The 15,556-nt window shown below is 37.5% G+C and overlaps 3 protein-coding genes across 7 annotated transcripts in view; 2 read left to right on the forward strand and 1 right to left on the reverse strand.

The window, feature by feature from the left end:
- LOC113662851 (WD repeat-containing protein 7) overlaps nt 1-15,556 on the forward strand; it is a 64,727-nt gene that overhangs the window by 24,540 nt on the left and 24,631 nt on the right. The window lies entirely within an intron of this gene.
- On the reverse strand, nt 1,402-4,666 carry LOC125139814 (leucine-rich repeats and immunoglobulin-like domains protein 1). 2 transcript variants are annotated; one of them, XM_047805392.1, is made up of 5 exons: nt 4,614-4,666; nt 2,949-4,572; nt 2,478-2,549; nt 2,175-2,338; nt 1,402-1,820 (listed from the first exon to the last, which is right to left on the reverse strand). In XM_047805392.1, exons 3-5 carry the CDS (start codon nt 2,495-2,497, stop codon nt 1,417-1,419), a joined length of 588 nt encoding a protein of 195 aa, XP_047661348.1. In that variant the 5' UTR covers nt 2,498-2,549; nt 2,949-4,572; nt 4,614-4,666; the 3' UTR covers nt 1,402-1,416. The 2 variants fall into 2 exon arrangements, with proteins under 2 accessions (XP_047661348.1, XP_047661347.1); XM_047805391.1 differs by having other exon boundaries at nt 2,949-4,663.
- On the forward strand, nt 4,951-15,556 carry LOC113646453 (moesin/ezrin/radixin homolog 1-like). 2 transcript variants are annotated; one of them, XM_047805390.1, is made up of 8 exons: nt 4,951-5,402; nt 5,758-5,781; nt 6,096-6,107; nt 6,541-6,564; nt 6,743-6,766; nt 8,694-10,007; nt 15,205-15,269; nt 15,427-15,556. In XM_047805390.1, exons 1-7 carry the CDS (start codon nt 5,378-5,380, stop codon nt 15,243-15,245), a joined length of 1,464 nt encoding a protein of 487 aa, XP_047661346.1. In that variant the 5' UTR covers nt 4,951-5,377; the 3' UTR covers nt 15,246-15,269; nt 15,427-15,556. The 2 variants fall into 2 exon arrangements, with proteins under 2 accessions (XP_047661346.1, XP_047661345.1); XM_047805389.1 differs by lacking the exons at nt 15,205-15,269; nt 15,427-15,556 and adding exons at nt 10,120-10,183; nt 10,344-10,735.

Genomic DNA, 15,556 nt, shown 5'->3' on the forward strand with positions numbered 1-15,556 from the left:
TTCCACCCTCTGATGTCCTGCTGTGTGTTCTGATCGTCTCTGTCTCGCTAGCGGTCAATTGGCAAGCCTGAGCATAAGAGGAGTGAGAGATTGTGTGTGTGTGTGTGTGTGTGTGTGTGTGTGTGTGTGTGTGTGTGTGTGTGTGTGTGTGTGTGCGCTTGCTCTAATGCCCTGTCATTCCCTCTGACAACATAATACAGCAGCGGTGATTCTCCAGCTCGTCTCTCTGGGCCAAACCTGCCATTATTCCTCCTGTGAGGCTCCAACACTAACCCCAACCCAGCCAGGCTAATGATACATAATCACCATCAAACAGTGTGCAATCACACACACACACACACACACACACACACACACACACACACACACACACACACACACACACACACACACACACACACACACACAGCCTATAACTCGACTCCATTGCTGTCTGTCTCTCTCTCTCACTTGGCCAAGCTACACAGATTTAACTAGTACGTACGCAGAGAATAGTAATACAGAGGTGCATTTATGATTTGAGAAAAAGTGAAATTTTCGGGTTCCTAAGTACGAGCATGTAAATGTGATTTTGCCTTACTACAGGGTCTCTCTCTATCGCTATATCAACTATATCTATATATAAGTTTGACATAGCTATATATATCTAGAATGGAGATATATATTCTATAATAGATAATATCTATATATATATCAATGGATATGACTATATATTATATAATTATCTAGGGTTTTACTATATATGTATGTCACTATCAATTATATATAATTTATCTCTATATATATATATCTAGATCTCTATCATATAATATATTATAATCTTATTTCGTCTTGTCTCTCATGTATACTATGTATGTAATAAAATTGGTATCTATCTATATATCTAATATATGTATATCAATTATATCAGTGGTCACTATAGTATCTTATCACTACTTTATATATCCCTTTACATATATATATATATACTCTATATATATATCGGTCTCCCTCCTCCCTCATTCTCCTTCTCCTTCTAGCTCTCTCTCTCTCTATCTTCTCTCTCTTCTGTATCCCTCCCTCTCTCCTCGTATTTTAGCAAATAAGTTATGAATCCAAGTTCTATCAGCACAAATGATCGGAACCGGCAACATGTGGTAATACACTGCTCATTAAAATGTGTGTGTGTGTGTGTGTGTGTGTATATATATATATATATATATATATATATATAGTGGTAGCTCACAGACAACCTATGGCAAAAAAATTTTTAAAATTAAATCGTGCTTTTGTTGGCCACAAGATCAGGAGCAAAAGAACTGTTCACTAACCCCAAAGCTTTTTCTTGATTGAGTTCATGCTTCTCGTATTTGAGATTTAAATGATTACATGAGTATTTATTTATTATTATGTGTATAGCTGGTAGAATGTAAACGGTCATATCTGGGTTGTACTGAAGATAAGGACTTTTAAGAGTTGTGGTAGCTCAGTATTTAAAGCTTTAAAATAAAACCTACCGCTGATGCTGAGACGTGCTTTGTTGGAGTAGGTGGAGCCGAAGTGATTGGAGATGACGCACTGGTAACGGCCCTCGTCCTCGAACTTGACGTTGCGTAGATGGAGGACGGTCGTGTACTCCATGATTCCTGGGCCGTCTTTGGAGGTGGAGTGGGCAGAGTTCTCCACGTGGGCATGAGGAAGTGGCTCCTGGTCTTTCCGCCATGTGAAGGTCATGGGCGAGCTGCTGCTGCTTACCGCCATGCACGTCAAACGCACGTCTTTGCCTAACACGCCAGCAGTGGCTGAGGGGTGAACCGTGATCTGGGGTTTGGGCAGATCGTCTATGGACGGAAAATTCGCACAAATGCACAGTTAAAATGAGCACAAAAATGATTTGCTATACAGACTTACACAAGTTGTGTTTGTAGTTTGTCGTACAAGGATTTCTGAATGTTCAAAAAAAAAAGACACTCGTGTCCATTTGAAGTAAATATGTGTTCTCAGGTAATGACTTCTGACTAAACTTTTTCATTTCTTGGTACAAGCATGAGACTCACCCCTTCTTGTAAATACAGCCTATATTCCAAACAATCAGTCCTATATTTCCCAAACCCAAGCCTAACACCCCTAATCCGAGTAATTATGTCTATCAAGACAAGGCTATGTACTATAACAGAACATGTAATGATTCCTACCACAAACAAAGCTCTGTGCAGGAGCCTGGAAGATGCTGGTGCCCTTCAGGCTCTCAGGGTGTGCGCACATGGCATGGATGCCAGACTGTAGCTCTCGTGCCACAACCCACTCAGGAAACCAGTGCAGCTGGCAATCGCACAGGAAGCTATCGCTGAAGATCTCGCTGAGGACACGGAGAGATTTTTAACAGCGAATTAACACACAATTTTGCCTCTATTTAAAAAGTCAAATAAAATATAATCATAATGAATCAAAAGCATATGTTGGATTGCCCTTGTAGTGTGAATATGTCTGGGACTCACAGGCTGCGGAGGTTCTTCATATTGTTGAAGGCGTCTGGTAGAATGAAGAGGATGGCGTTTCCGCCCAGGTTTCTGTTCAGACGTGACAGAGATGATTTTGGAGTGTCCCCAACGTAAACACAGTATACACACACACGTTCTCTCTGTCTCGTATACATATGTATCTCAGCTTGTACTTGTAGAAACGTTTACTTTAGTCTAGGCAAAATGAGACCAGTGTATCTTACTAAATCTGTACCCTCAAGCTGCTTCTCAAACACTAAATTCCATTTCTTTGACAAAATGTTTGTCTCCCAAAGGGAGAAAAGGCTGAAGCTGGCTGGAGCAATACTCTGAGCAGCTGGCTATGAAAAAAAAAATGGTCTCAATCTTCTCTTTTTACAAAGATACCATTAAATTGCTAGCAGCCCTCTCAAGCATCTGTTTTTGGCAGAGTGCACCAGTGGCTGCAATGCATTCTGGGATACTCACAGGTGCTCAAGGGCCTCCAGGCCTGAGAAGGCTTTCTTGGCCACCGACTTTATCCTGTTTCCAAACAGTGTCCTGTGTGTCCAAGAGATAGGATGACGATGGGACGAGGAGAAAATGAGGGAAAATATTCAGAAAGAAACAAAGTGAGAAGGGGGAGAGAGATAAATCACAGTTAGTGAGGTTTAATCTGAAAAGACTTTGTGGTATTGAACATTCTGTGTACTGTGTACAGATTAGGAAGAGGATGAAAGATCGGGGTTCTCACACTGCTCCTTCAAAGCTCACTTTTATCTTTATTAGAATGCAGCGGTGATGACATGACAGGACTCGGGGAAAAGAGGCTTCCGTAAAAGAACGATAGGCTTATAGATTAACAAGCAGCCTTGTCACGGACTGGCAATCAAATGCTCAACACGATGCTCACGGATCTTCTAGGAGGCTAATCTCGCTCATACGCGACCTTTTAGGAGCCCCAGGAATTTGTTGTTACTTGCTCATTGCTTGCTCCCTTCTTTAGCAAATGGTCGAAATCAAGAATCACTTGTCCGTGGTGCAGATTTTTGTCATCTTATGGTTAACGAAATTTAATAGCCGTGGTCAGCGAGCCTTTCCGTCGGTTGCTGTAATCTAGTTAACCGATAATCTGGCGAACGTTTCTTTTTGTTGAATTGTAAATACGTGTCATTATTGTGGTTGCTGTCTGTCTTCTCTCTAGTTGCATCAACCCCAACTTGGTTGAGTAGAACTAAACCTCCAAGTCGCATTGGTTCTCGTTTAGATCGATTCTTGATTGAATGTGTGGTAGAACAGTTCCCACAAGAATCAGTGAGGAAGTGCTAAGTAGTTTGAGGCTGACTGGTGGTCATGCTTTCACATTCTTGGCTCACTTGTATACATTTGTGGTATTGGCAGGTTAGATGCTATTGTTTGAATTCTGGCTAGGCAAACAGCACAATCCTTACTTGGTCGCGCCTTCGGACTGAGACTAAGGCACCCTGTAATGTCTGTCAGCAGAGAGAGTGTGTGATCCCTGAACTTGATAGAGAGACAGGATAAGTCAGCTACCCACAGACTGAGACATCACCTTCTCTCATCTCTTTTGATTGTCCTGTAACCACATCTAGAGCCAACATACCTAGCTTTAACTCTGTGACAATCCTATGGCAATGTGACACACATTCTATGAACAACCAAGGAGATTATAACCAGAAACCCTGTGGATATTGTTCCACATCCACAATATAAGACAGAACTCGCTTCTTGTGACTTCCTTTTGTTCCTGGAATGGGAGAAGTGCTGGGAGAAGTGCATAAAGATTAAAGGAGAAATACTGGGGGTTTGTTGCAAGTATTATAACACTATTTCCCCCAATAATTTCAGGAATTTTTGTTTCCCTTGGGTATGTTTCCCTTGCCTTGCCCTGAACCTGAGCTTTCCGATTCCCTGACTTAATCCTGAACCTCTACACTGAGCTTTACTTTTCCCCGACTTAATCCTGAACCTCTACACTGAGCTTTACTTTTCCCTGACTTAATCCTGAACCTCTACACTGAGCTTTACTTTTCCCTGACTTAATCCTGAACCTCTACACTGAGCTTTACTTTTCCCTGACTTAATCCTGAACCTCTACACTGAGCTTTACTTTTCCCTGACTTAATCCTGAACCTCTACACTGAGCTTAGATTGGCTGCAGTCCTGTTCTAAACTTTCATACTGAGCTTTAGCTTTGCTTTGCTATGGTGTTAGCTCTTTGGAAAAAAAAGGCATGTTTTAACAAACTCCTCATACTAGAGCCCTGCGCGGGACTGTCTTTATAAACCCGCACCCGCCCGCTCCCGCTGAATTTCTGACCAGGACCGCCCGCACCCGCAAGCTGCGTGTTCCACTCCCGTCTGCACCCGCAATGATTGTGTCCACTCCCGCCCACTCCTGCGGATTTTTTCTTGAGAGATTGTGAAAATTTTGATTGTATACAAATGATCAGACTAATTTTTAGTTCAGGCTAATGTCCAGAATAACAGAATTAAACATGATTGCATTTAAATAAGATAAATTAATACTAATGCTAATACTAATCTTCTTCTCAACTTCATGTGTTGACTCCATTCTTATTATTAGGCTACACGCCAAACCCCACCGGGTCCCGTGGATCTCCCGCTAAATTTTCTGACCGGCCATTCCCGCCCAGGGCAAAGGTGAAACCGCCCGCTCCCGCGAGATTTGCGTTGGGTCCCGCGGGAGCCCAATCCCAATGCAGCCCTCTACCTCATACCATGCAGTTGTAAAAGTGAAACAAGGAAGTGTGATATATATATTCGAAGAGTTTACTTCTGCGTCAACGTTTTATTGTCTGTGTGACATTAATGAATTGATTTTGGCAGTTTGGCCTTTTGTTTGTTAAAAAGTTTAGGAGTTCTTCATCAGAAACTATGTTTCAGAAAAGGAAGACGAGAGGTGAGAAATTAAGCCTTAAATGTTTGCCCTTTGGCCCTCAGGCAGTAGGGGAGAAAGTAACACACAACCTAACTGTTTTTCTGTAGTTTGTGTAAAAATACATAGGGTTTAAAGTTTTTCTAATCTGCTGTAATTAAAAACATACAAATGATGCTAAGATATGTCAGAAAAACATTTATTAACTTAGAAATAAATGATTAAAAATGTTTCTAAATAAACAAATGAATTCTCAGGTGAAAACTTGCTGTGGGCACAACATGACATACTGGGTGTAAAAAAAAAATGTATATAGTGTTAAATATAGTGTACACAAAAATACAGAGTTAACACCACATATTATCTGTTTTATTTACAGGACAAAAAGAGGGAACTGAACTAGGTATATTACACTGCTACATGCTTAAACGCTGCTCTGTTCGGTTTGACATCGAATACGTACCTTTCGGTGCAGCACTTGTTAATTATCTAAACAACTTTTACAACCAAAACAAATTTTTTAAATTATTTATTCAGTATTTATTTTTACATTTTTTAAGGATTTGAAGTGCAGAACTAAAGATCTTGTTAATAAGCAGAACTTGAAGGAATAAGCGATTTGGAAAATAAAAGCTGTTTGAAATGAGAAATGATTCCATGTAGATTTATTTTATAAACCTAGATTAATTTTTCCCCTGTTCATCTTTATTTAAACAGAAACACTGCTTGGTAAGTATTTTTTTTATTTATGCATTATAATTATCAATATAATATCACTTGAAAATCATATAGCACAACTAAAATAATAGTTTAATGTTAATGTGGTTTGTTAGGAACAGAATCACCATCAGGGCTAATCCATAATCTATACCAGATCTATATGGGGAAAAATACATAAAAAATACAACACATAAATATAAAAAGATAAATACACAATTCAGACACAATACTTTGTAGACAAACCAATCAGAACTAAACACAGTAAAGGTGAACACAGTAGAGGAGCGACCCAGTGACAGGACAGGGGTGGAGACGGGAGCAAAACTATGATAAAGACACATGGAAAAACTCATGGTGCTTGTATTCTGTTAGAAATGTTTTATACGAGTTTCTCTTAGTCAACAATGTTTGTTGTAATAAAATCTTTTGTCTTGCTTCACAGGACAAGATGAAGAAACTGAACCATGTAAGTGACCTTTTTATTGTGGTTTAATAAATTAATGGATGTGGCAACAGTGAAGAAACCCACGATATTGATATTTACTGTTTATCATATTTTAATTATTTAAATAAAATGTTGTGACTTTTTCAGGTGTTTACACAAATAACAAAGTTTTTGTGTTGTGGTTTTGTTTGGTTTTTAGCTTTTCAATACGGAGCCACCTTCTGTAAGTAAACACTTTAGTTTTTGTGCCAGATCAGTGTTACATGTCAGACTACTGGTTTGTCTGGTGATGATACAGGTTATAGCTTCAGTTATTCCTGTAATGAGTCTGTCTGTGTTTTCCTTTGTTTCTGTCTGCGGTCTTTCCCTGCTGTTAATTGTTGTCCCCGCCCACTTATTTGTTACCATGGACATTAATTGCACTCAATCTCTTCCCTAGGTGTTTTGTCCTAGTCTTTGATTGTCTCCGCCTTGTGATTGGTTCTTGTTCACTATATCTATGGGGTCAGAATTGTTTTGTTATTCTGAATAAATATACTATGATCCACATATAAAGAGTTTCACAAATATTTTTTAAATCAGCAAATGCACAATAAGCAAACCGTAAATATATGTTACAAATTTCACAAAAAGAAATGAAATTCACAAATGAATAAAATGGGATTTGCAAATAAATTTTTTTATAAATATATATTTAATTGTATTTATTTGTGAATTGCTCATTTGTGAATCACGTTCTGTGCATTTGTGAATCACTGCACACATTTGTGGATTGCGTTCTGTGCATTTGTGGATTTGAAACATTTCTAACATCAAGACGTGCACAAGAATCCACAAATAGGTGGACTCCGCCCACTGTCTACTCCACCCAATCGGACAACGGTCTCGTGGCGCTGACCAATCGTGGCACGGTCTACCTCCAACCAATCACGTTCTGATTTACTCGCACTATCACAGTGTAATATGTACTGCAAAATACGATTAAAAAAAACCAAAAAAAAAAACCATTTGTCGCAGATTCGAGCCCACTCTGGTAACCCTGTATGGATTGTAGCCAGCACTAAGGGTTAGTTCAATGCTGCTTTCTTTGGAAACGATTTCAGCATCATCAATGGGTCCAGGGGTAGTGTGAAGAGCGAGTAAATCAGAACGTGATTGGTTGGAGGTAGACCGTGCCACGATTGGTCAGCGCCACGAGACCGTTGTCCGATTGGGTGGAGTAGACGTGGGCGGAGTCCATCTATTTGTAGATTCTTGTGCACGTCTTGATGTTAGAAATGTTTCAAATCCACAAATGCACAGAACGCAATCCACAAATGAGCAGGAAGCAATTCACAAATAAATACAATTAAATATATATTTATAAATAATTTTTTTATTTGCAAATCCCATTTTATTTATTTGTGAATTTCATTTCATTTTTTGTGAAATTTGTAACATATATTTACGGTTTGCTTATTGTGCATTTGTTGATTTAAAAAATATTTGTGAAACTCTTTATATTTATTTGTGGATCATAGTATATTTATTCAGATTAACGATACAATTCTGACCCCATAGATATCTACTCTGTTTATCCACAAGGAAAGTGTTCTGCCCTGTTTTTGCCTGCCTATCTGTTGTCTATTTCTTGTTCTGTTTTAGTAAAAGTTCAAACTGCACTTGGATCCTCATTAGCCATTGCCTCGCGGTGACAATTCCCCACTGCAAGAGGCATGATAATATTTATATTCTAACATGAGGACATCATTCTCAGTCTTCTCTGTGATACACTATACATGTAGCATGGAGTAGAGATGGGGGGAAATAAACTGTTGCACCACAACAAATACCATTTGGGTTCAGTTGTGAAAAACTGCCACCGTAGGGGGTTGTCAGGGGTTCAGTGTCAATCATTACTGGCATAGAGCTACTGTATAAGTAATGCAGAAGGCAGAATGTTTCAGTTAACGTCCCTAAATGAAAATGTATAGTATGTTGTGTTATGCAATATGTATGTTGTGTTATGTATGTGAAGCATAACCTCATGTTTTACCTAATAATTTTCATAATGACAAACTACTTTTGTTTTTCTAGTCTTTGGTCATTCTATTCTTCTGTAATGTTTTGCTCTTATAAATTAGTGTACTTTTGTTCATTGTGTACCTCAGATGAAGCATCTTCATCCAAATTCACACATTCAGCAAACCCTAATGAAGAGTGTAGATTTATACTGCTGGGAGGTGATGAAGGTGCTAATAAGGATGTGTGCAGGATCATATTCAGGAATCAGAGGAACCAACAAAGAACTGAGCTGGAAGATTGGGAGCTGCAGGAGAACCATGTCCATGGAAGACATGTCACTGTGGCCATCAGTCCCCCTACTTGGTTGGAGCATTTGAGATCATATATATTTCTTTCCAGAGGAATCAGAAGTATTAAAAATGACATTGAGAAATGTGTGTCAGTGGCGTTCCCTGGGCCTAATGCATTTCTATTAGTGATCAGAGATGGACGTGACAATGGAAAAGAACATTTCCTTTTAGAAGCAGTCGCTTCAGTGTTTGGGAAACAGGCCTTAGACTACAGCATGGTGCTGCTCATTAGAGGTTCTGGACAAAATCGTTCAGATCCTCCCTCAATGAAGTGTGTAAAGAAATGTGGCCAGAGGCTTCATGTTCTAGAGGACACTGATAGCAGTGTTCAGGAACTTTTCAGTAAAGTTTTAAGAATGATTAGTGACAATAAAAGGAAGTTCTTTATTCCACCAGCATATGAAAAGTTTATGGAAACTGAATTTGAATCATGGGAAACGAGAAGAATTTCAAAAATGAATACATTTCTGGCTAAATGCCAGGATGAGAAAGACAACCTTATTGGAGAACTTAGAAATGACCTGGATGCCTCAAAAGTGAGAGAAGATCAACTAAGAATGGAACTGAACACTAGCCAACAAAGCGAGAATAAACTAAGAAATAAAATGAAAGATTATGAATCTGAGTCCAGTAAACTAAGGAAGGACTCGGATCCTTCTATGAGTGAACTACAAAAGGAGTTGGATGTCTCTAAAAAGAGTGAGAGTGATCTACAAAAGGAGTTGGATGCTTCCAAATCCAGCAACTATGAACTAAGAAGGAATTGTGAAATTTTACAAATAAGAGAGCGTGAACTACAAAAGAAGTTGGATGTCTCTAAAAAGAGTGAGACTGAACTACAAAAGGACTTGTGTGCCTCTAAAAAGAGTGAGAGTGAACTACAAAAGAATTTGGAAGCTTCCCAACTAAGAGAAACCAAACTAATAAAAGAATTAGATGATTTCAGAAGAAACGAGTGTAACACAGGAAGGTTACTGGATTCTGCACAACAAAGAGAGAGTGAAGTTAATAAGGAGGACTGTGGTGTAAAAAAGGACAACACTGAACAAGAACCACAAGCCAGTGGAACGAGGAACCGCAGAGGCAGCAAAGACCTTGAAGTTCCAAACTGTAAGAATCATATTTTTATTCTGTTTTCATGAATTAAAATAAATACAATAGTTCTATTAATACACCTTTTAAATGTTGCATAATCATGAAAATTATTTCTGAAATTCTCCAGTTTCCACTGAACAGACTCATTATTTTTTGGGCACAATGTAAATGGATAGAAGAACAGACTTTAAGTGAGTATGAGAACATTTATAACTATAAGATGCATGTTAACGGTTGGGTTTACTGACTTTTAGTCAATTTCTTACCCAAAGAGCAATCTAACAATATTAAAGGCTATAAATCATTAATAAACGTAATCATAAACACGTTTTTGTTTATATTTTTTTATAGGCTTAATCCATCACAAGAGAAGGCTGATGAAATCCTGACTGGTTACATACACAAAGAAAATCTTTTCTAAAGAAGCACAGTGAAAGTGTGACAGGAGATTTTTTACCAAAGAAAAAATTTTGTATTTATTAAAGGATAGAACACCTAATAGAGCTTCATTAGTTCTCACAGTAAATGTACATCATGTGAAAATACCTCTGATTCGGTGAGAGTGAAAAGCTGCACACTAACATGATATGTGAAGACAAACGTGACATGAATTGCTTTTCAGGATCAGAATCAGATTTATTGGCCATGTGTGTTGATGTTGACACACACAAGGAATTTGGTTCCAGCTGTTTGTGACTCTCAGAAGTACAGACATAAATAACACAATACTATACAAAACAATGCAGATGTGAAACAATAGACATTATGAGTATTAAACATGAATACAGAATATATGACTGATCAGTTATGTACATAAAGTGTGAGAGTGTAAATAACAATATTGTGTAATATGTTTTTGTACAATATGCCGCAGCAGTAGTGTGTAATACAGTATATACGGATGATGTGATGACTGACAGTCCTGATAATGCAATACTTCCCCCGTACCAAGATGGCGGCTCAATTGACGCATTTGTTCCAATGTACTGCCCTATACAAGGCGACATCTAGTGTGTATATATCTATGGCAATCATTGAGGTGAAGATGAATTCCCAAGTATATCAGACAATTCTTCAGGATAATGTGAGAATGTCTGTATGTCAGCTGAAACTGTGTAGAAGGTGGGTGATACAACAGGACAACGACCCAAAACACCGTAACAAGTCCACAACAGAATTGATTCAGAAAAACAAAATCTGCCTTTAGGAGTGGCCAAGTCAGAGCCCAGACCTCAACCCAATAGAGATGCTATGGACTGACATGAGGGCCGTACACATGAGCTGTCCAAAGAATATGACCGAGAAGAATGGGCTAAAATTCCTCCTCGACGATGTGCAGATCTGATCCACAGCTACAGGAAGCGCCTGGTTGTGGTTATTGCTGCCAAGGGGAAGTCAACCAGTTATTAATTCTAAGGGTTCACTTACTTTTTCCACTGCCATTTTGAATGTTGAATGATTGTGTTCAATAAAGACATGAAATATCAGAAGTTTTTTGTGTAATTATTTTTTCAGACACGTTGTTTGTCAACGCCCTAGATGACTTAGATGAAGATCAGATCACATTTTATGACAAAGTCATGAAATTCCAAGGTTCACATACGTATTTTTGCCACTGTACGCTACCGATAAAATGATAAAACAAAGGCATGTTTTAATAATTTCCTCATACCATGTAGTTGTGAAAATAAAACAAGGAAGTATAATATATATATATATATATATATATATATATATATATATATATATATATATATATATATATATATATATATATTCTAAGATTTTACTTCTGCGTTGACATTTTATTGTCTGTGTGACATTAATGAATTAACATTGTCAGTTTGGCCTTTTGTTTTTTTTACAAAAGTTTAGGATTTCATCAACAGAAACAATGGCGTGGAGAAGGAAGACGAAAGGTAAGAAATGAAGCCTTAAATGTTTGCCTTTGGGCGATGGCCCTTAGGCAGTAGGGAAGAAAATAACACACAACTTAAAACTTAAATCCACCTTAAACAATTTAATCTGATGTAATTAAAAATGTACAAATGATGCTAAGATATGTCAGTAAACATTTATTAACTTAAATAAATAATTAAAAATGCTTCTAAATAAACAAATGAATTCTCAGGTGAAAACTTGATGGCATTTTATTTTACACACAGTACCCAATGTCATGTTGTGCCCCACTCTCCCCTATATAGTGTTAAATATAGTGTACACAAAAATACAGAGTGAACACCACATATTATCTGTTTTATTTACAGGACAAACAGAGGAAACTGATCTAGGTATGTTTGCTACAGTTTGCTCGGTTTGTCATGGAATACGTACCTTTCAGTGCAACACTTGTTAATTATCTAAAGAACTTTTACTCTTTACTACAGGACTAGAACAAAACTGAAATTCCTTCTTTAAATAATTAATTTTAATTATTTATTCAGTATTTATTTTTACATTATTTAAGTACATTATAAAAGGATTTGAAATGTAGAATCAATCTTGTTAATATGCAGAACTTATAATTATTAGATAGATATTATTATACTTATAATTTATATTATTAGAAAGTAAAGCGTTTTGGAAAATATAAGCTGTATGAAATGAGAAATGATTCCATGTAGATTTATTTTATGAACCTAGATTAATGTCTCTTTTTTTCCTGTTCATCTTTATTTAAACAGTACCACTAGTTGGTAAGTAATTTTGTTTATTTTTGCATTATAATTATGAATATAATATCACTTGAAAATCATACAGAGCAACTAAAATAATAGTTTAATGTTAATGTGGTTATGTAGGAACAGAATTACCGTCAGGACTAATCCATAATCAATACCAGATCTAAATGGGGAAAGAGACATAAAAAATGCAACACATTAATATAAACACATAAATACACAATTCAGACACAATACTTTGTAGACAAACCAATCAGAACTAAACACAGTAAAGGTGAACACAGTAGAGGAGCGACCCAGTGACAGGACAGGGGTGGAGACGGGAGCAAAACCATGATAAAGACACATGGAAAAACTCATGGTGCTTGTATTCTGTTAGAAATGTTTTATACGAGTTTCTCTTAGTCATCAATGTTTGTTGTAATAAAATCGTTTGTCTTGCTTCACAGGACAAGGTGAAGAAGATGATATATGTACGTGACGTTTTTAGTCTGGTTTAATAAATTCATGGATGAAGCTACAGTGAAGAAACCCATGATATGCATAATTAACTAATATTTTAATCATTTAAATAAAATGTTGTGACTTTTTCAGGTGTTTACACAAATAACAAAGTTTTTGTGTTGTGGTTTTGTGTTGTGGTAAACACTTTAGTTTTTGTGTCAGATCAGTTACATGTCAGACTACTGGTTTGTCTGGTGATGATACAGGTTATAGCTTCAATTATTGCCCACTACAAGAGGCATGATAATATTTATTTTCTAACATGAGGACATTATTCTCAGTCTCCTCTGTGATACTCTATACATGTAGATGGGGGGAAATAAATTGTTGCACCACAACAAATACCATTTGGGTTCATTTATGAAAAATTGCCAGCGAGCAGGTTGTCAGGGGTTCAGTCCAATCATTACTGGCATAGAGCTATAAGTAAGAAGGCAGAATGTTTCAGTTAACGTCCTGAATGAAAATATAGAGCATGTTGCTTTTCTCTTCTTTGCTCATGTTAATGTTTTGCTCTTATAAATTAGTGTACTTTTGTTCATTGTGTACCTCAGATGAAGCATCTTCATTCAAATTCACACATTCAGCAAACCCTGATGAAGAGTGTAGATTTATACTGCTGGGAGGTGATGATGGTGCTAATAAGGTTGTGTGCCGGATCATATTCAGAAATCAGCAGAACCAACAAAGAACTGAGCTGAAAGATTGGGAGCTGCAGGAGAACCATGTCCATGGAAGACTTGTCACTGTGGCAATCAGTCCCACTTCTTGGTTGGAGCATTTGAGATCATCTTTATTTCTTTCCAGAGGAATCAAAAGTATTAAAAATGACATTGAGAAATGTTTGTCAGTGGCGTTCCCTGGGCCTAATGCATTTCTATTAGTGATCAGAGATGGATGTGACAACGGAAAAGAACATTTCCTTTTAAAAGCAGTCGCTTCAGTGTTTGGGAAAGAGCCATGGTGCTGCTCATTAGAGGTTCTGGACAAAAGCGTTCAGATCTTCTCTCAATGAAGTGTGTCAAGAAATGTGGCCAGAGGCATCATGTTCTAGACGACACTGATAGCAGTGTTCAGGAACTTTTCAGTAAAGTTTTAAGAATGATTGGAATGAAAGGGGCGTGTCTTGTCAATATGGGCGGAGAGAGTGTTCAGTGCGCATGTGTGACGTTAGCAGAAAGCTGTTTTAACATTGACATGGAGGATAAAAACAAAGAAAGAAAGAGAAGAAAGGCTTACGATAAGGCAAGAAGTAGGACGTGTTAATATAGGATCAGCTTTCCAGCGCTGGAGAGAACTGAAGGAGCAGGAAGTTGGCCACATATTCACAGGTTGGAGTTTCCCGAGTCAATAACTCCTGAGCTAAACGCTGTTACTACACAAATAACACCTCTTTTCTATCGTAGTATTGTAGAGAGGCAGCTACAACCACATTTTGTGTAGTAACAGCGTTTAGCTCAGCAGTTATTGACTCGGGAAATTCCGACCTGTGAATATGTGGCCGACTTTACTTAAGACGCAGAGGTGCTTTTCTCCTTCTCGATAGGTGAGTAACGTTGGTTTTGCTTTGTTACACAGAACTAATATATGCCTTTGTCCTTTACATGATTATGCTCGTGTGTCATTTTTGCTTGTTTGTTTATCTGCAATCGTATTGTTCTTCCCTTCAGCTATGATAGACACATTTCTTTTTATTAGTCGCCTGGGTAACGTATGTATGTGTGGGCGGAGGTATCGATACAGTGGTGGGACCCGTTTGGGTTAGGGGTGTGTTTGTTTTGGTGATTTCAAATGTCAACATTGGCTTTCAAACAACGGAGACCCCACCTTTAAAGCGGGAGCCATGTCTGCTCTAAAAAATTACCCCTACCCCTAAATCCTCTTTGCCCAACCTTAACAAAGTTCTCTTTATGGTTTTTAAAACAGTGCTTAGGTTTGCTGTGTTTTGCATTTTTATCATTGCTGGAAAATGTGAATGTTGCATAATTATGTAAGTTATTTCTGAAATGCTGATCATCTCTCTCCAGTATCCACTGATCAGACTCACCATCGTTTGGGGTCAGTTTAAAGAGATACTAAGGACAGACTTTAAGTAAGTATGGGGACATTTAAAATTATGTTTTTACTTAAAACTACTCACCCAAAGAGCTATCTAAGAATATTTTAGGCTATTAACGATTATTACATGTTATACTGCTTGAAACTGAAGTGTGATAATCATAAACACATTATTGTTTATTTTTTTATAGGCTTAATCCATCACAAGACAAGGCTAATGAATTCCTGACTGGTTACATACACAAAGAAAATCTTTTCTAAAGAAGCACAGTGAAAGTGTGACAGGAGCTTTTTACCAAAGAAATAATGTAGTCTTTATTA

Source organism: Tachysurus fulvidraco, chromosome 21 (assembly GCF_022655615.1).
Source record: "Tachysurus fulvidraco isolate hzauxx_2018 chromosome 21, HZAU_PFXX_2.0, whole genome shotgun sequence".
NCBI lineage: Eukaryota > Metazoa > Chordata > Actinopteri > Siluriformes > Bagridae > Tachysurus > Tachysurus fulvidraco.

Excerpts from the sequence above, each read along its gene's own strand:
- LOC125139814 (XM_047805392.1), bottom strand. The coding sequence starts at position 2,497 with ATGAAGAACCTCCGCAGCCT. Across the intron at positions 2,339-2,477 it reads ATGAAGAACCTCCGCAGCCT|CGAGATCTTCAGCGATAGCT; the intron begins GTGAGTCCCAGA and ends CCGTGTCCTCAG. Across the intron at positions 1,821-2,174 it reads TGCACAGAGCTTTGTTTGTG|ACGATCTGCCCAAACCCCAG; the intron begins GTAGGAATCATT and ends TTCCGTCCATAG.
- LOC113646453 (XM_047805390.1), top strand. The coding sequence starts at position 5,378 with ATGTTTCAGAAAAGGAAGACGAGAG. Across the intron at positions 5,403-5,757 it reads TCAGAAAAGGAAGACGAGAG|GACAAAAAGAGGGAACTGAA; the intron begins GTGAGAAATTAA and ends TTTTATTTACAG. Across the intron at positions 10,008-15,204 it reads AGACCTTGAAGTTCCAAACT|TATCCACTGATCAGACTCAC; the intron begins GTAAGAATCATA and ends ATCTCTCTCCAG.